The following is a 21,155-nucleotide window of genomic DNA, read 5'->3' on the forward strand; positions in this document are numbered from 1 at the left end:
TAAGTTACTGATTTAAAAAAATTAAGTTCTCCTCAGTGAGTCTCTAGAACGTGCCCTAGAAGCTCTACCGGTGAGAGTCTACAAGAAGACCTGCAGCGCACAAGCGGGGGCAACCCCGCTGTCTGGTTCCTGGCAGCAGCTAGTGATACTTCATTGTGTGTCCTTTGTTTCCATCTACATGTTTGTTTCAACCAGTACCCAAAAGAAGTTCAACTCCAATAAGAAAACAACTATCGTTCCTTCTTCTTATTGTTTAAATATGCAACGATCCGTCACCACATTCTCCTTTTCTAAATGTATGAAAAAGAAAAGAAGGAATATCATTGTGGAAGAAGCTCAGACTGCTGCTTGGGCAGACAACTATATTTACTGCCTGGGTCTCCAGAAGACGAGGAAGAGCCGGTGGAGAGGTGAGGGGGCAGCTGATGGTTATTGTGGGGAGTTTTCCTCCCAAAGAACACTAGAAAATCAAATTTCAAATTAAACAAGCATCGAGAGGGGTGACTTTCATATCTCAAATTCAGAAAAAACTTATTCTCTGAAGATTCTGAATTTCTTACTCCATGGTCCCTGGTCTCCAGCTGCTGTAGTAAAGCACACTGGGCACTGGTCTTGCCACACTTCAGTGTACCAGGACACAGGACAGCAGTGCCCAGAACTTTGGACATTTTTCTTAAATCAGGCAGGGAGGTACCTGCGTGGTGGCCACTAACAATCACTGACAGCATTCTTAAGCTTACTCTTTGCTTTGTTAAAAAACGACAAAACTACGCAGTGTGCCTAAAAAACAAAACAAAATGATGGTGCAATGTGCATTATAACCAATTAAACCAATCATTTAAGGATACAATTAAGAAAGAGCTAGCTACCTTCCTGCTTTTAAAAAATAAAAACCATAAACATGTTAATTGGAAAAAGAAATCATTTCCCTGGAACTACGTGTTCCTCAATGTAAAAGAAGCAGGGTTCTGCATAACACTGAAAAGGAAATGGCCTCTCCTAAAGTGAGGTGGGGGGAAGTAAAAAAATTAGAGGACATGAGAAAATCGACAGAACGAACCTGGCAGGATTTCACCGAAATGAGGACTGGCTTCGTAAGTCCCCTTACTCTATCAGTTACTGCCACCTCCCTGGAGTCCTATCAGTGAATGAATCTTCAGAAAGGGCTACCAAGAACAGCATTAAGCTTTCATTTCAAAGAACTTAGAGCGTGTAAGGTACGTGAGTGGAGAGAGAGCAGACACACGGCATGGGAAGCAGACACACACGCTCAGCCTGGTTGATGAGAGTATGAATTTGGCAGTTCTGCCCCTGTCCACAGACAGACTGACCTTCCTTGAGACTTTTCTGGTTGCTCCCTTCAAGGCATTCCTTTTCTTTTAGTGGCTCGAAATCGCCAGCAGCTAAAATCTCCGGGAAGCCCTGTTGCTGCTTCTTGGAGCTATCGATCATGGTGAGAGGCTTCTGGAGACAGGCAGCATCAAGCAAGAGAAAAACTCAGTCTGCCAAACAGCAGAGGCCAGCGCTCGGAATCCTCTGGTCCCGGGGTCCTGGGCGGCTCCTCACAATACCCCGATCACTGGGCAATTATGTCTTCAAGCAGCTGAAGGAGCCGTTACCCTTTAGTTGCCAGCTGGACCTGCGAATCGACTCCTGCTGCTGGAAGCCCGAAACTCTCTCCCACGTTAGGAGGCAGAGGCACGGAAGCACGATGATGCTGAAATCCCACCCCTTTTCCCAGCCAGCCCAGCTTCCCCCGCACTGGGGACTTCAATCTGCAGTTTGATGGTCCGCGTCATCTGACAAACACTGACTCAAGCAGTTAAAAATAAATCCTCTAGTTGTTAAAAGACAAGACTTTGCTGATACCTAAGAAGACAAATTGCTGCCTGTGGTCTCTCTCCGGCTCTCTATAAACACAGCCACAGGCTGTGGAAATACTTTCTATCAGCCAGCCAAGCACATCCATTACTCATTAAGTTCTCCAGGTAAACAAACGGCGGTCTAAAGCACCCGAAGGAAGAGGGTCTTATCTTAGCAGAGGCACCACACTGAATAAACATGTTACTAGCATATCTGGATAAAAACAGAAGCATGTCACCACCACACTGCTTTCGTGGTGTGCTTTTTGCCGTTGCCGGCTCTCCCAGCCACAGCCGGTTCTCTCTGTCACAGGGAATGACCGTAACTGCAGCTCTCTGCCTTCGCCAATGCAGACCCGGGCGGCAGTTTTCCTTTGTGCCACTAGTCGGCCGAGAGAGTTAACATCGCCATGATTGTGCTAAGGAAGAAAATCTCCTCCCCTGTATTAAAGGCAGACACTGAGAGCTTCTAGTTCATAACAGGTTCCACCAGCAAGCAGCCAAGTTTAATTTCACGTGAGCTATCAACGGGCACCGTTTCCCCAGGTCACCTGGCTGCCCACTAGGCACAGGGACGCTGCCTGAAGGAAATGTGCAGGTAAGGCAACTCCAGGCAAAGTGGAAATGCCTGCTTTCCTACACACCAAACATCTATCTGTCTACCGCTGTAGCCAAAAGAATCTGATTTTCATGGTTTGAAGTATGCTCCTTTGCAAAGAGGTCCCATAAAACCCATTAGAGGTTGTAAGCACAGGAGACTGAATCCTCCCTCCATGACAGATCTGCTTTTGCTTTGTTCACTTTTTAAATAATCAACATCTAACAGAGTGCCTGGAATATTAGGGAGTTCTCAACAAATACTTGTTGCATGACTAAGTGAATGAATGAAAGCAGAAGATAATACTCAGAGCTCTTCTTTTGATAATTACTCAGAGTTCTAAAGAAGTCCTAGGTCAGTGACCAAGAGTCACTAATTTTTAGATGAACAGCTATGTGTTCTTTAAAGGAAGCACATTTTCTCTTTAAAAGAAAATACACGCATACACTTTGAATGTGCATGTGACATGATCCTTTTGTGGGATAAAGAAAGGCTTACATTTTTACAGCCAGAAAAACCAATATTCTCTTCAACATATAACAGAGATGGGGACTGGATGAAGATTCTTTCCTTTGTCCCTGCTTCCAAGGCTGGTGTGCACTAAATCTGTGCTGTTCTAGAAAGATAGTTATCTATCCTTCTCCAGCATCTCTCAAGAATGGGATTACACAACACACGACATGCTTCTTGTCAACTGAAATTCCTTCTGAGGCGATTTAAGTCCATCGTTGGTAGTCTAAACCCCTGCAGGAACAAACTGCGACGACCTTAACACACTTCTCAAAAAACGCCCTCAAATGCTCTGCTACTACTTCTGATCCTAAGGCCTCCATTCTTCTAAATTAACTGTTCCTACACCTTTAAAGGAGTAAGAAAAAACCCCATCATTTTCCGTGGACATTCTTTGGGTCGGTGTGCCGAAAGTTTTACCAAGTTTATCTCATTTAACCCTTAATAGCCCTTTGTGATCACTATGATTATTTGTACATTCTAGACATTTTACAGACCAAGACCAAAGTTACAGAGCTTGTAAGCAGCAGATCTGGAATTCAAACAACATCTTAGTTCTCCAAAGCCCACATCTTTTTTCTATGGCATTGCAATGCCCGCTGTCTTCTAAAACATGCTCCATTTCTACGCTTTACTTTGATCTTGGGACAGGTTTAAGAGCAGAGACCATGACTTTCATTGCCTTCACATAATTCTACTCCTGGTGAGGGAGAAGGAAGGCAACATAATCACACTAGAGTGCTTTTATGAAAGCAATTTAACTTTTCCTGAAATAATAAACAATAGCAGCCAACTTTGTTTAGTGCTCTAAACAAAGTTGTAGTGCACAACACCGTCTAAGTGCTCTTCATATATTATCTCATTTATTCTGTTGACAGACCTGTGAGTTCAGTGTTGTTATCCTAATTTACAGATGAGAAAACTGAGGCACAGGAAAATCAAATATTTTGTCAGAGATCACATATCTCGTAAGTGGTGGCCAGGATTCCAAACAGGCAGCTTGGTTCCAGAGCCTACATTTTTAATTGCTTTGCAAAAAGAACAACAAAAACAATAAACCCCAACATTCTCCTTTTCAGGATGTTGTTTATAAAATTGTACCCAATTTTTTGGCCACAAGTTTAGAAACCTAAGTAAATCCAGAGCTACACCATCCATTTAAAAATTCTTTATTGGCCATGTGTATGTGTGTTTAGTATGTTAAAAAGTAATACAATTCTCTTTTAAGGATCCTCTGTAGTCTTATTATTTTTGTTTCTAATAAATATAAAAGATCTCAATAAGGAAACATTTTCTGGCTGTAGATTTGTATGAAAAGTCTTGCCTTTGTAGTTTTGAAAGGGAATAATAATTTCTCTAGTGGTGAATATGCCTAAAAGAACAATTTATTTTGCTATTTTAAAAATTCTGAAATAATTTCAAATTCAAACAGCCTTTTTCCCCCGAACCATCTGCGAGAAGGCTCTGACACGATACCTCTTTACCCTAAGTGCTCTGGTTTATAATTCCTACAAACAAGGCTATTCTCCCACATAACCGCAATATGACCATCAATACCATGAAATTAACACTGATATATCATTGCCACCTAAACCACAGACTCCATTCAAGTTCTATCAGTTGTCCCGACAACATCCTTTATAGCAGAAGGACCCAAACCAGAATCACATATGGCACTGAGTTTTCAAGTCTCTTTAGTTTTCTTCCATCTTGAACAGTTAGTTCCTCAGTCTTTCTTGATATTTCTTTCCTTGACTTTTGAAGATTACAGACTGGTTACTCGGTAGAATTACTCTCAGTTTGAGTTCGTTTGATGTGTCTTCGTGATTACATACCAGTCGTGGCAGGAATATCTTTGGCAGGAATACCACAGAAGCAATGTAATGTGTTCTTTGCATCCCATCAGGTAGTGCACAAATTCAATTTGTCTCATAGCCGATGATGTTTATTTCAATTTATTAAAATGGTATTGGCCAGGTTTCTTCACTACGAAGTTAATTTTTCTCTTTGTAATTAATTATTTCATGGGGCTGAGCTATTTATTACTAGAATGACTCCAAATGATGATTTTGAAAATTCTATCATTCCTTCTACATTTATGAGTGGCACATCCTACTGTGAGAAAAAATTCTCTTTATTCAGTTTATGTTATCTGTTTATATCAGCATGGACTCACGACTCCTACTTCTTTCAATGGGTTATAACATGTTCCTATCATTATTTATTTTGATGCTCAAAAATAATTCAAATAATTCCAGGTTTGGCCAGTGGGAATCCCTTTGAGCCGGCTTCAGCGTCTTACTGTTCTGAGCACTTTGAGCACTTGCTTACTTTTCGGCATAAGATGTTCCAGGCTCACCTTTTACTTTTCCTGCTCTGTTGAGAAACCAAGCTAGGTGTGCTCAATGCTACTTGGGTGTCACTGTTCCCAGGCCTCTTCTGTAGTCAGAGGTAGGAAATATGTGTGAGTTTATGTCTCTGTGTGTGTAAACACAAACATATTTACGTCTCTATTAACAGATGTAAATACAGACCTGTATTTAAGTATGTACATCTGTATTTATGTATATTGAAAACCATGAGTTCACCCCAATGCCTCCAGTTCCAGTCCAACCCCACAGGGTCATTCTCAGTTTCTTTCTTTTCTATATTTGTAAACTCCTCCTCCTATAGTGAGAATCTTGTCCCATGGTCTCTGCCACCCCACTCATGGATACCCCGTCCACCCCATTACTGTCACTGCTGTGGCCAAACCCAAGGCAGATGTCTGCTCACCCACTGGCTCTGAAGCGTGGCACTGGACTGCTGCCCCCACTCCCACGGGGCAGCTGCCTTGCTCAGCCCCACATAATGTCTCTTGGATTGAATTAGGGCTGGAGGGAGGAAGGAGACCTGCCTTCTCTCCTGGTAGGAGAAGCCCACAGTTATCATGTGAACTGCTTTCCGGTAGGTCTGCCCTTGTTCCTTATGTGCTACATCATCTTCAGTGGCACTTGGCTCTATTGTCACGAGTGGCGTTTAACGTCAAACGATAGGTGATTAAATTCACTTTGGCTCTGATAAATATGCTTCCACAGTGTTTGTGTCTACACTCAAAAGAGCTGTTTTAGTATGAAAGAGAGTACCATAAATCAAGTCAATTTTCCCACTACCCCAAGCATAGATATTTAATAAGCGTGAGAAAAACTGTATGGCTTGGAGACTAGGACAATCCAAGAAAGGCCTCAGGGAATCAGAACAGAAACAAACATGGCTCAAGGGAACTACACAAAAACCTGGCAGAGTCAATATACGTCTATAAAACTGCTGACAAGAAAGACTATCATTGTGATGGTGCTGTGCTTCAGTAAGGAAAAACCTGAGGATGTTACCAACTGGGCAATGTTCCGCCAACGTAAAAATATTCCAAAATAATGAATAAAATAAAAGTAATAAATAAAATAATTAGTCACAGAATGCAAAGAGACTGCTCAATACTAAGTACTGTCTGTACTTCTCCTGCAGCATTCTGGACCTTGGGATCGAGGAAGATGCCCTTTTCTTTTTGCCTTCCACCTCTGGGTGCTTTGGAACAGGTCCTCAGGTGAACATTCACTGAAGAAGATGCCGGCACTTTGGGGCTTCCTTCACACAGTCTGAGCACAGTATTACAACATTTATGGAGTCATAGTCAGTCAGATTGGACGTATTTAGGGAGAAAAATTTCAGTCCAGGTTACACCTAAATTTTTTTCCTAAGGGTGTCATATTTTCAGTAAAATACATATTTGATCCTTAATTTTCTCCTTTTTAACATTACAAATGCCACTATAAAACATATCTTTAGACAATTACTAAATGGTATGGTAAATTCCAATAATTTCATAATTATTAAGCCCAGTTTGATAATATTGATAATTTAAAATATTTTTTGTAAACAAGGACAAGTACAGAGTGCTATCTGTGAAATCAGACAGCATATCTTAAAAGTCCTTCATTTTTACCACGTTTAAATACATGGATATTGAATAGTACTGCAGATATAAAGAGATTATGGAAACGACTGTTTCATGAGGAGGGATACATTTTTCTAACACTTCTAAGATAAGATTTTGAAAGAATATCAGTGATTTGAGCAACTAAGTATTGTAGCATAACTGAACACTACAACAGGGCCAAACAGCCTGATAGTTGCGTTTGTGATCTGTGCTTATCATAATCTTTCATCCTAGAATGCAGAGGCACTGCCCTCCTGTGTTTGCCTTGTCCTCTCTGAAGATGTGAACAGCAACCCTGGCAAGGTTTTTCAGGACTGAATTTGGACCATTAACACTTGGCTGATTAACCTCTGCTTACACTGAGGGGAGAGAGCTTCCTCTGGGGCGGGGCAAGCAGTGGGTGAGGCGGAGGACATGTTTCCTAGCTCCTCCTCAGGCGGGTCCTCACGTGACAACGGCACCACTCAATCGCAGCATTCTGACGGCATCTCAGTTACTGGTGTCCTTTGTCTTCTCCCCCCAACCCCAGATCTTTAGTACGGATAATCAAGAGACGAGAGGATACACTTTATCAGCTTTGACAAAGTCATCCAAATCCTTTCTCTACTTCTAAGCCTGAGAGTTACTTATAAATGTATAAACACAGACAACTGGCTGGAAGATTTACAACCAAGAGCCTTCCTTAGATTATATTTCTTCAAAGCAGACTTCCTTGAATTCTGAGTTATGGACTATAAGGGAGAATGAAATGACTACAGCTTTGAGGGTTTAGCATAGATGGGAGGAGTGACACGTTAAGAGGATGGAGTCCTAGCGAAGACTGGAAGGCACATCACCCAGTTACGACCAGCCTGATGCTGAGGTCAGCGCCTGTAACAAGGAGACTGACTACCATAGTGTTTCTCGACCTTTTTTACATCACAGCTCCTGACCCTTTTTAATATAATTTTTTAAATCACTTTCCATGAAATTTTAGCATCACAGATTTACTGTATGTATATATGTACTCTATGTGTATCTGTACATTATACATTAAAAAGATTTCTTTGCCTATACCCCAAGAGCCAATTTTCATTCCTGTTGAGAATGCTTAATTTACAAGAGGGAAAGCCAGTATTTCCTATTTTGTTGAGGAAAAAAATAATAAGATAATAAGAAAGAACTGTATGTAGGAAACCCTCAATGAGAAAATAACAAATGTTCACCGTCTGTGATCATGGTTTTTAGATCACAAGTAAATTTAGCAGGATCTTGAGGATCTTCCTGACCCTCAGCAGCTCTGAGGGAAACACGTATCGATATTTGTTTTGTTAAAAGAGAAAGTGCAGCTCAGCTACGAAATGATGCGTTTTCAAGTCGCTCTGCTGGTGAACTCATATCCTTAATCCTGGTTTTCTCACTCCAACATTCTTTTCACCAAAAGCAAAAGCCTGTGGGTTTTTTTTTTTTCCTGTTTACTAAACTGACATGTGATTTTCAGAGGCATGTATTTAAGAAAAATTGGTAATTTAATTTCAGCGGGATTTAAGATCACAGATGGATTTTATGAAGGTTAGAGCCAGGATGGTTTTGCAGAAGGAATACAACTTCAGGGTTAAACATAATTCGGTTGTGAGAGCTATGAGGTCTTGGAAAAGTGGCAACATCTTTGTGTCATGGCTGCCTCATCTACAGCAGTGCATTAACGATAACAACAGCAGTAGCTGTTTTCTGTGATTACAAAAATCAGGAAAAAATGCATATAAAATTCCTAGGACAGGCAAAACTGGCACTCCCCAGATGGTGGAGTCTGTCGGGGCTCATTTCTGGAATGATCTCCTTTGTCTGTCTCCCCCATGGCTGCTTGTCTGCTAGGCTTGCGGTTTCTCCGGCAAGACATATACACACAGACATAAGTGCAGACCACCACACTAACCACCACGCCACACGCATTCTGCTTTCCAACCCCACCCTCTGAGGCTGCAGCAGGGTGCAGATAAAGTTCATCATTTTCTGGTTTGGCACTTAACACCTTCTGCTGTCTTTCTACTACTTGAGATTTCATGTATTAGATTAAATCTGAAATTTTTATACTTGCAGAGAACCCTGCTGATACTTTTTCACTTAACTGGAATAATGAAATAGAAAAACCGCCCCAGGTGACTAATCACAGCCAAGTAGTCAGCCATGGGCTCTGAGAACTGGGTAGAACAAACCCAAGGACATACTTTCAGGAATCCAAGGATGGCTTCTTGGATGAGTTCTTTGTGGAAAATTTTTAAATTTCGTGTTTTCATTTTGTTAACCTTGAAAAAAGAATCAAGTGTTGCCATATAAGAATGCAAAGTAAAGAGAGCTGGACCTTGTGGTGATGACATATTCAGGCCTAGAGAAGGCAAAGTGATAGCAGCCTGCAGCGGTCTTAACAGAGAAGCGGGTGGGAGAAGCGAGGCACCGTGGGAGAAGCGAGGCACCGCGGCAGGGGGCAGCACAGGCTTGAGCCTAGGTGACCAGCAGTGAGCACCACGGTCAGGCGTCCAGCAGTCACATTTATGCAGAAATGCAGGTGTCACAGGAAATTAACACCGATTTGAATTTCATTAGCTTTGTAGATTTCTGTAAATAACATACAAAAGTGTTCTTGTTTTGTAGTTGTGTAAGTGCTACTAAGCACAAGGAGTTTATACTTCTTTTACAGTTGTACCTAATTCCGCAACATTACACTAATAAACATTAAGTCATCTCCTAACTGTTCTTAAAGGGTCAGTACATTTCTTAAGTTTGTGAACCACTGCTTTACCGTATAACTCAAACGGGGAGAGGGGACCCATTTACTCTGCTGCTCACCTTCCACAACATTTTCCTGAGGTGAGAATTAAGCATTTGCCTTCGTTTATCTAATCCGACTGGGGATCCTATTTTGCCATCTTGGGAGTCATGACAAAAGGTGGAGATAACACCAAGCATGGCTTGAGAAATTAAGGAGGCAAGAGGACTATGCAATTTCAATATAAAATCATGTCATGCCCTCACCCCTGCTCCAAAATGTTTCCTTTATCTCTTATTGACTCTACTTTGAATTACCGGAGCCACTGTTCCAAAGCATCTCCATTTTCCTCAAGGCAACGCTACATAACCACCCTTTTACCTTTCTCAGCAAGTAACTTGGGATCCTAAGATTTATGAATATTGAGGTCTTCAGACATAAACTCCACTCCACCTTCCAACTCCCATCCCACCTACTGTCTTTGAGGAAAAAGCAATCTTTCTTCTTGCAGAGGGGAATCCAGACAGGACTGTAGTTCCCTCCCACCTACTTACAAAATTGTGATCAATGAATGAACCTTCTCCGCGAGGATCCTTTGTGCCCACTGAGATTGCGCTGGCATCAACTGTCAACCCTAAACACCCACCAGTGCACACAGAAACACACGTGCCCTACTTTGCATTCAGGAGCTTCTTGCTTTCTAAATGGCAATTCCTAAATGAGTTTTCCTTCTGCAGTTAAAATACCCTTGATGTTAAAATTATATGCTCTACTCAGGATGAAATCATCTCTAATTTTGTAAGTTAGGCTTTGCTGGAAAAACAAAGATGTTTGTTTGTTTGTTTGTTTTAAAGGGAAGCAATGGGCTTAGCCTAGACCTCAGGTAGGTCCATAAAACCAAAGCTGTCTCACTCGTCCTCACAGTCTCAGTGCCTGGGACACAGCCTGCAGAAGTAATGGTGCCTGGGTAAATAACAGAATGTCACTCAACCGACCCACATTCATCCAGGCCTCTCCCTACCAGTGTAATTCCGCCCACATTTCGTATCTTGGCATTCAAAGCCACGGATGCTTTGTCTCCCACCTTCCTGAGGAGCATTATTAACTCCCGACATGTTGCCTATGCTTCAGCTAAATCAAGCTTCTTTTACCTCCTGATACACTCTGCGTTTTCCTTATCTTTGCTCAAGTTTTTTCTTCTGCCTGAAATTCTCTATTTCTGCCCATGGAAACTGTACCCAAGCAAGAACTAGCTCCAGTATCAATCTCTTTCAGAAGCTTTTCAGGATGTCTCTCAACACTCCCGAAGAGTCAGATCTGAACACTCATGATACCTGTCATGGGAGGACTCAGCCTTCTGTGAATAATAACGAAGATGATGACGACGCTGGTACTAACGTTTATATGTCACTTACTGTGTACTGAAGTGCTTTATTTATACATGATGCTAAGCACTTCACATACACCCACTCAGTTCACTATTCTCAATAACTCTATCTACTACTCTCTCCTTTTTATACTGGGGTACTGAGTGGTTAAGTAACTTTCCAGCTACACAGCTTTTAAGGAGTAGAAGATGGATTTGTAACCTAGGCAGTACGGATGCAGACTACTAGCTTTTCTCAGTGGGTTCTGTGAGAGAATTAGGCCCTAATATCCAAAGGTATCCACTGTATAAAATGAATTAACTTCTCTCCTATGTGTCTAGAATGGTACTAGCTATGTCATCCTCGGGATAATTAAGAAAACAGTCACTCTAATCACATGTATAGGGATTAATTTTCTCACAGAACCCTGGTTGAAAAAGAAGTTGTTTGAGCAATTTTTTTTTCAATTAGAAAAGTAAAAAATATTACATAGGTCTTAATCCTTGACAATCAAGTGTATGTACGAACAGCAAGTATCTTCATGTAAACAGTTCTGGTTGGAAGACCCAGAGGGCACTCCTCTGGGGGCGGGGATGCTTTTCACTGCTTCACTATGCTTTCTTTCAATGTGTCTGGATGCTCTTCATATTCCTGATATCCCTTCCCCATCTTAGTAAACCTTACAGTCTTCAAAAGCTGCAACTGCATCTCATTCATCTTTTTGTCTCCCATGAGAGCCATCTCAGTGTTTAAATCAGGTTCACATGGTCATGTTTTTCTTTAATTAAGTAAATTCTTACATTCAGTAGTCCAGGCTAGTTGATAAGCACCTTCCTTACAGGAAACTAAAAACTAAAGCTACCTGTTATATTTTTTTCGTTGTATCTGACAGGCATTTAAAAATCAAGATTACTGAGGCATAAAGACAATGAGATACACCCATTTAAGGTGTATAATTTGGTGAGTTTTGACGGAGGTACACACCTGTGAAACCATGGTCCCATGTGAGGTACAGAACATTTTCATCATTCCCAAAAGTTTCTTCTTGCCCCTTTGCAGTACATACTTCTGCTACACCCAGCTTCAGGTAATCACTGATCTACTCTCTATCATTATGGAGTAGTTTGCCTTTTCCAGAATTGCAAGTAAATGAAATCATACAGTATGTGGTCTTTTGTGTTTGAGTTCTTTCACTAAGCATAACGATTCTGAGAGTCATCCATGTTGTTGCATACATCAGTAGTTAGTTCCTTTCTATTACTGAGCAATAATTCATTGTATGGAGAGACCATATTTTGATTATCCATTCACCTGTTGATGGACATTTGGGTACTTTTCAGTTCTGAGCTACTGTGAATAATTCTGTCATGAACATTTTCGTATAAATCTTTGTGTATATAATTATACTCCTTTCTTTTGAATAAAGGCTTGGTCATATAGTAGGTATATGCTTAGCTTTTGAAACTATGGTTTCTTCAATAGACCTTTATTGGCAGCTTTATCTGTAATAGCCAGAAACTGCAAATGACCACCCATACATAGGTAAATGAATAAATAAATTTTGGTGTATCCATACAATAGAATACTAATCATCAAAAAAGAATAATAAACAAAGATATGGATAAATCTCAAAATAATTAGGCGGAAGGAATGAAGCCAGACAAGAAAAAGAGCACATGATTCCCTTTATAAAAAATTCTAGAAAATGCGAACTATATAGTGACAGAAAGCAAATCAGTGGTTGCTTGGAGACTGTGGTGGGAAGAAGAACGGTTACAACGGGGCATGAGGAAATTTTTAAGGGTGATGAAAATGTTCTTGATTATGGTGATATCAAAACTCCTCAAGCTGAATACTTTAAATATGTGCAATATATTGTATGTCAATTATACTTCAATAAATTTGTTTTTTTAAAGACAATGGCACTTGTGGAAACAGACAAATTCCTTGATGTGATAGGATAACTTTGAAACAGTCTCTACTGTTTACAAACTTTAATGCAGTAGAAGATTATTTTCCTGGGTGTCTGAACTCTTAAAACAACTGAGCAGCAGAATTGCTCTAAAGAATCTTAAGACAAAAAAACAACAACCTATTAAAGTAAAATAAAATAATTCCCATATATAATAACTGCGTTATTTCTCATGTGCATGCTAGTGGTGTGACCTGGAGCGTTGTGACTGACAGGCCTGCATGATTTGGGTGGACTGATGTGTGTTACAGATGAGGATGGTGAAGGGGTAGTGATCCTGAACACAGAAAACATAAAATTCAAGTGACAAACATTTTACATGACAAAGGACATCTTTTAATGCTAAAAGCCGGATTCAACAATGAGGCTATAACAGCTGTGACTATGTAGAAAACAACATAATTACTGTTATAAAACAAAAAAGACAGGAGATGCAATGTGACATAGACAAAAACACACAAATAACAGGAGACTTTAATCTCCCAAGCTCAGTACAAGACAGATGAAGTAGACAAAAAATAAGCAAGGATATACAAGGCCAAAACAGCATAATCAGTAAGGAGATCTTATTGCTATACAGTGAACTTCACACCCTGATGACAGAGAAGACACCTTCTCAAAAAACACGGACTATTCAAAAAATCATGTATTAGGTCACAAAGAAAACTCCAGTGAATTCCATAAAACAAAAAATATTATAAACGACACTCTGATATCAATGTAATAATGCTAAAAATTATTAATAAAATAAAAAACTAAAAAGTTTGTCTACCTGGAAATTAATAACATCTTCTATTAACTCACAGAAAAGAGGAAAAATACAAACTGAAATGAAAGAATTTTTTTAAAAAAGATAGTTTTGGGGGGTATAACCAGAATCTATGGCAAATATTTAAAGCAGTGAGCAGAGAAAATTTCAAATCCATAAACCATTATATCAGTACAAATGAAAGAATGAAAATAAACTATGTGCCTCAGAGAAAAAAGATTAAAAAAACAAAGAATAGAGTCCTAGAGACGCTTGGGATATCATAAGGTTATGCGCAGCTGGCGTTCCAGGAGGGCAGAGAGAATGAGGCAGAAAACATAACTGCAAATATAATGCCTGAAAACTCCCCAAATTTGATGAAATACATAAAGTACAGATTCAAGAAACCTGGCAAACTTTCAAGAAGGATAAATTCAAGCACATACAGAAATCAACAGGCTTCAGATACACAAGCAAGCCGTTACAGAGCATAATAGTAGAGAAAACTCCATTAATAACAGCAAAAAGACAAAAACTCAGGAGTAAACTTAACAAGAAATGCACAAAACTCCTGAAAAACACAAAAGTAGGCTTGAACACATAGATAATCCTTGTTCATGAATAGGATAAAATACCACATTATTAAAATGTTGGTTGTCTCTAAGTTAATTTACACATTTAATGCAATTTCAATAAAAATAGCAACAGGTTTTTAATTGAACTAGACAAGGTGATTCTTAAGTTCATATGGAAAAAATAAAAACACCCAAGGCAAACCAGGAAAACACAGGAAAAAAAAAAGTGTCACATAGGGGAGGAAGAAAGAGTCTGATTAGATAAAAATAAACTTGAAGTAGATCAGGGATGAAAATGTTAAAATAAAAAAAAATCAAACCATGTGTACTGTAAGTAAATACTGATGGGATCCTTGGACATAGGGGAAAGTTTTCTATGACCCCGTATCCAAACGCAATAAAAAGAAAAGACTGATAAATTCTGGCCACGTTAAAAACAGAACAAAAACACTGAAGAGGACGGGCTAATCTCCTTAATACATAAATAACTCGGTAAAAATGAAAGAGTTTAAAAACCCAACAGAGAAATGAACAGATAATTCACACTCTTCTCCAAAAAAAGATTCTGAAATGGCCCTTATGCATATGAAAAGATGTTCGACCTTACTCATAATTAGAGAAGTGCAATTAAAATTATATCAGAACATCAGATGGCAAAAAAGTATGACAACACATTCTGTAGGTGTGGCTGTGGGGGAAATGTTTATTTCTCACACATTGCTGATTGGGGTGCAAACTGGTACAACCCCTCGAAAGAGGAACTTAGCAATATCTAACAAAACTACAAATGCGTTTACCTTTTGACTCAGCAATTCCACATGTAGGAAGTTACCTGAAGGATACACCTCCAACATTATAAAATGGTATATGCCAAAAGTTATTTACTATAGCAATTTGTTTGTTACTGCAAAATACTGGAAACAACTTAAATGCCCACACACAGGAGAATGGTTGAATAAACTATGGTACATCCACGCCACAGAATACTACACAGCTGTAAAAAGGACTAAGGAAGATCTCCATGAACTGATACCAGGAGACCTGCAGAATATGTTAAGTGGAAAAAAAAAAGCAAACTACAAAACAGTATCAATGTTACTTCTTGCATAAGGGAGAAGGGAGAACAATAAAATGTATAGTTATAGCTGCTTCAGGAGGAAAAAAATGAAAGGAAGGGTAAACTAGAAACTAATGAGATTAATCCCCTTCCTTGGGTGGGGAAACAGGGAGGAAGAATTAGGGGATGGAAATGGGATGGGAGGGAGATGTAGGCAGCAACACTTTTCTGAGAACATCATTTTTGGTACAGTTTTTTTTTTTTTTGCAGTACGTGGGCCTCTCTCACTGTTGTGGCCTCTCCCGTTGTGGAGCACAGGCTCTGGACACACAGGCTCAGCGGCCATGGCTCACGGGCCTAGCCGCTCCGCAGCATGGGGGATCTTCCTGGACCGGGGCATGAACCTGTGTCCCCTGCAGCGGCAGGCGGACTCTCAACCACTGCGCCACCAGGGAAGCCCCATTTTTGGTACAGTTTTGACTTTCAGAACCTTGTGAATATATCACGCACTCAAAATATAAACTAATGAATCTACAAGGATGAAGGAATATCCAAATTGGGCCAGCACTAGCCCTGGGCCCAGGACTGCCCACAAGCAGATGACACCACCTCCAGGATGCCTAGGCCCTGCAGCCAGCCACCCTGTGACCCAAACCTGCCCACCAGCACCAGAACTCCTCAGGCTGTGCATCCAGCCATGCCAGGACCCAGCCCCACTCATCAGTGCCTGGCAGCCTCCATACAAGGCAGGGCCAAGCAAGCAACTGGGTCAGGGGCCAATCACCCCTACCATCATGCCCATAGTTGTTCGACCCGGCACAACAGAAGGGCCCATGCAGCCCACTTAGAGGGCATCCCTAGAGCATATAGCCACAAAGGACGTCTCTTACATAAGGACACTTTTCCAAGATCAGAAAATGTAACCAATCTACCAAATACATAGAAATAAATACAGAATTAGGCAAAAAGAGTCAACAGAGGAATGTGCTACAAATGAAGGAACAAGACAAAACTCCAGAAGAACTAAGCAAGATGGAGACAAACAACCTATCTGATAAAGAGTTCAGGGTAACGTTCATAAAGATGTTCAAAGAACTCGAGAGAAGAATGGATGAACACAATGAGAAGTTTAACGAAGAGTCAGAAAATATAAAGAACCAAACGGAGCTGAAGAACACAATAACTGAAATAAAAAATACACTAGAAGGAATCAACAGATTAGATGACACAGAGGAACAGATCAACAAGCTGGACGGCAGAGTAGTAGAAATCATGCAAACTGAACAGAGAAGAGGAAAAAAAAATGAAAACAGTTTAAGAGAACTCTGGGACATAGCAAATGTGCTAACGTTCACATTATAGGAGTCCCAGAAAGAAAAAATAGGGAGAAAGGGAAAGAGAATGTACTTGAAGACATAACAGCTGAAAACTTCCCTAACCTGGGAAAAGAAACAAGACATCCAGCTCCAGGAAACACAGACAATCCCAAATAAGATCAACCTAAAGAAGTCAATTCAAAGACACATTGCAATTAAAGTGGCAAAAATTAAATATGAAGAGAGAATATTAAAAGCAGAAAGGGAAAAGCCACTAGTTACATACAAGAGAGCTCCCAGAAGGCTAACAGCTGACTTCTCAGCAGAAACTCTATAGGCAAGGAGGGAGCAGCATGATATATTTAAACTGATGAAAGGGAAAAACCTACAACCAGGAATACTCCACCTGGCATGGCTATCATTCAGATTTGAAGGAGAGATCAAGAGTTTTACAGACAAGCAAAGCAAAGCCATGAAACTGGCTTTGCAGGAAAGGGACTTCTCTAAGCAGAAAAGGCCACAACTAGAAATATGAAAACTACAAAAGGAAAAATCTCATTGGTAAAGACAAATATAAAGGTAGAAGATTAGCCACTTAATAAAGATGGCTGGAAGGTTAAAAGACAAAAGTAGAAAATTACCTATATCCTCAGTAAGTAGTTAAGAGACATACAAAACAAAAAGGTGTAAAATATGAGGTCAAAAACATTAAATGTGGGTGGTGATGGGGGGAATAAAAATGCAGGGTTGTTAAAATAAGTTTGAACTTTAAAGAACAGCAGCTTAAAATAATTGTGTGTGTGTGTGTATATACATACATATAAAACTCACTGGTAACCACAAACAAAAATCTAAAACAGGTACACATACCAAAGAGAAAAGAATCTGAACATAACACTAAATAGTTATCAAATCACAAGGGAAGAGAACAAAATAAGAAAGGAACACAAAAGAACTACAAAAAAGAATACAAGCCCCAAACAATTTTAAAAAATGGTGGGCTTCCCTGGTGGCGCAGTGGTTGGGAGTCCACTTGCCAATGCAGGGGACACGGGTTCGTGCCCTGGTCCGGGAAGATCCCACATGCCACGGAGCTGTGAGCCATGGCTGCTGAGCCTGTGTGTCCGGAGCCTGTGTTCCACAACGGGAGAGGCCACAACAGTGAGAGGCCCACGTACCACAAAAAAAAAAAAAAAAGGGCAAAAAGTACATACATCAATAATTACTTTAAATGTAAACGGGTTAAATGTTCCCATCAAAAGACACAGAAGGGCTGAATGGATACAAAAACAAGACGCATATATATATATATATATATATATATATATATATATATATATATGCTGCTTACAAGAGACTTCAGATCTAAAGACACACACAGGTTAATAGTGAGGGGATGGGAAATGGTATTCCATGTAAATGAAAATGAAGAGATAGTTGGGGTAGCCATACTTATATCAGAAAAAACAGACTTTAAAACAAAGACTGTAACAGGAGACAAAAAAGGACATTACATAATGATCAAGGGATCAATCCAAGAAGAATATATAACAATTGTAAAAATATATGCACCCAAAATAGGAGCACCTAAATATATAAGACAAATATTAACAGACATAAAGGGAGAAAGTGACAGTAACGCAATTAATAGTAGGGGACTTTAACATCCCACTTACATCAATGAACAGATCATAAAGAGAATATCAATAAGGAAACACTAGCCTAAGAAACACATTAGACCAAATACACTTAATAGATATAGATACAGAACATTCCATCCAAAAGTGGCAGAATACACATTCTTTTCATGTGCACATGGAACATTTTCCAGGTTAGCTCATATGTTAAGCCACAAAACAAGCCTTGGTAAATTTAAGAAAACTGAAATCATATTAAGCATCTTTTCCGACCACAAACACATGAGACTAGAAATCAACTACAAGAAAAAACTGCAAAAAACCACTAACATATGCAGACTAAAAAATATGCTACTAAACAATCAATGGATCACTGAAGAAATCAAAGAGGAAATTTTAAAATAGCTGAAGACAAATGAAAATGAAAACATAACAATCCAAAATCTATGGGATGAGCAAAAGCAGTTCTAAGATGGAAGCTTATAGCAATATAAACCTACCTCAGGAAACAAGAAACATCTCAAATACACATCCTAACCTTATACCTAAAGGAACTAGAAAAAGAACAAACAAAACCCAAAGTTAGCAGAAGAAAAGAAATCATAAAGATCAGAGCAGAAATAAATGAAAAAGACAAAAAAAAAAAAAAGGGAAAAGATCAATGAAACTAAGAGCTGGTTCTTTGAAAAGATAAACAAAATTGATAAACCTTTATTCAGTCTCATAAAGAAAAAAAGAGAGATGGCCCAAATCAATAAAATCAGAAATGAAAAAGGAAAAATTATAACCAACACCACAGATATACAAAGGATCATAAGAGACTACTGTGAGCAATTACATGCCAATAAAATGTACATCTTAGAAGGAATGTATGTACAAATTCCTAGAAATATACCATCTCCCAAGACTGAAGAAAAAGAAAATATGAATAGGCCGATTACCAGAAATGAAAATAAGTCAGTAATAATAAAAACTCCCAACAAATAAAAGTCCAGGACAGATGGCTTCACAGGTGAATTCCACCGAACATTTAAAGAAGAGTTAACACCTACTGTCCTCAAACTATTCAAAAAAAAAATGCAGAGAAAGGATTGCTTCTGAACTCTGTACCAGTTTGTACCAGATTGCTTCTATACCAGGCCAGAATCACCTCAATACCAAAACCAGATGAAGCTAACACACACACACACACACACACACACACACACACACACACACACACACACAATTACAGGCCAATATCACTGATGAACACAAGTGCAAAAATCCTCAACAAAATATAAGCAAACTGAACTTAACAATACATTAAAAGGATCACACAACATGATCAAGTGGGATTTATTCCAGGGATGCAAGGATAGTTCAATGTTCACAAATCAATGTGATACACCACATTAAAAAATTGAAGAATAAAAATCATATGATCATCTCACCAGATGCAGAAAAAGCTTCTGACAAAATTCAACATCCATTCATGATAAAAGCTCTCAACAAAGTGGGTATAGAGGCAACATACATCAACATCATAAAGGCCATATTTGACAAGCCCACAGCTAATCTCATATTCAAGGGTAAAATGCTGAAAGCATTTCCTCTAAGATCAGGAATCAGACAAGGATGCCCACTCTCACTGCTTTTATGGAACACAGTATTCAAAGTCCTAGCCACAGCAATCAGATAAGAAAAAGAAATAAAAGAAAACCAAATTGGAAAGGAAGAAGTAAAACCATCACTGTTTGCAGATGACATGATACTATATACAGAAAATCCTAGAAATGCCATCAAAAAACTACTAGGGCTCATCAATGAATTTGATAAAGTTGCAGGATACCAAATTCATACAAGGAAATTGGCCACGTTTCTATATACTAACAACAAGCTATCAGAAAGAGAAATTAAGAAAACCATCCCATTTACAATTGTATCAAAAAGAATAAAACACCTAGGAATAAATCTAACTAAGGAGGTAAAAGATCTGTACTCAGAAAATTATAAAGAAATTGAAATAGAAAGAAATCAAAGATGACACAAATGGATGGAAAGATATACCATGCTCATGAATTAGAAAAAATAATACAGTTAAAATGACCATACTACCCAAGGCAATCTACAGATTCCATGCAATCCCTATCAAAATACCAATGGCATTTTTCACAGAACTAGGACAAATAATTCTAAAATTTGTATGGAAATGCAAAAGACCCTGAATAGCCAAAGCAATCTTAAGGAAGAACAAAACTGGAGGTATCACGCTCCCTATTTCAAACTGTACTACAAAGCTACAGTCACCAAAACATTATGGTACTGGCACAAAAACAAACACACAGATCAACGAAACAGAATGGAGAGCCCAAAAATGAACTCACATTTATATGGTCAATTAAGCTACCACAAAGGAGGCAAGAACATAGAATGGGGAAAAGACAGCCTCTTCAATAAATGATGGGGAAACTGGACAGGTACATGCAAAAGAATCAAACTGGACCACTTTCTTACACCATATACAAAAATTAACTCAAAATGGACAAAAGACTTAAATGTTAAGACCCAAAACCATAAAACTAGAAGAAAACATAGGCAGTCTGCTCTTTGACATGGGTCTTAGCAATATTTTTGGACATGTCTCCTCAGGCAAGGGCAACAAGAGAAAAGTAAACAAGTAGGATTACATCAAACTAAAAAGCTTTTACACAACAAAGGGAACTTTCAACAAAATGAAAAGGCTGCCTATGGAATGGGAGAAGATACTTGCAAATGATATCTCTAATAAGGGGTTAATATCCAAAATATA

At 39.2% G+C, this 21,155-nt stretch overlaps 1 protein-coding gene across 13 annotated transcripts in view; it reads right to left on the reverse strand.

Annotated features, from left to right (window-relative positions):
- MRTFB (myocardin related transcription factor B) overlaps positions 1–21,155 on the reverse strand; it is a 283,790-nt gene that overhangs the window by 74,444 nt on the left and 188,191 nt on the right. Inside the window, exon 1 of one of the 13 annotated variants that reach the window (XM_067706600.1) lies at positions 1,332–1,715. The exons of the other annotated variants lie outside the window; for them this stretch is intronic. Within the exon in view, the coding sequence (XP_067562701.1) occupies positions 1,332–1,452 (121 nt within the window). The 5' untranslated portion in view covers positions 1,453–1,715. Of the gene's footprint in view, positions 1–1,331; positions 1,716–21,155 lie in introns of those variants that run through there. 13 annotated transcript variants of the gene reach the window in all.

The sequence above is a fragment of the Pseudorca crassidens genome, chromosome 15 (assembly GCF_039906515.1).
Source record: "Pseudorca crassidens isolate mPseCra1 chromosome 15, mPseCra1.hap1, whole genome shotgun sequence".
NCBI classification, from domain to species: Eukaryota; Metazoa; Chordata; class Mammalia; order Artiodactyla; family Delphinidae; genus Pseudorca; species Pseudorca crassidens.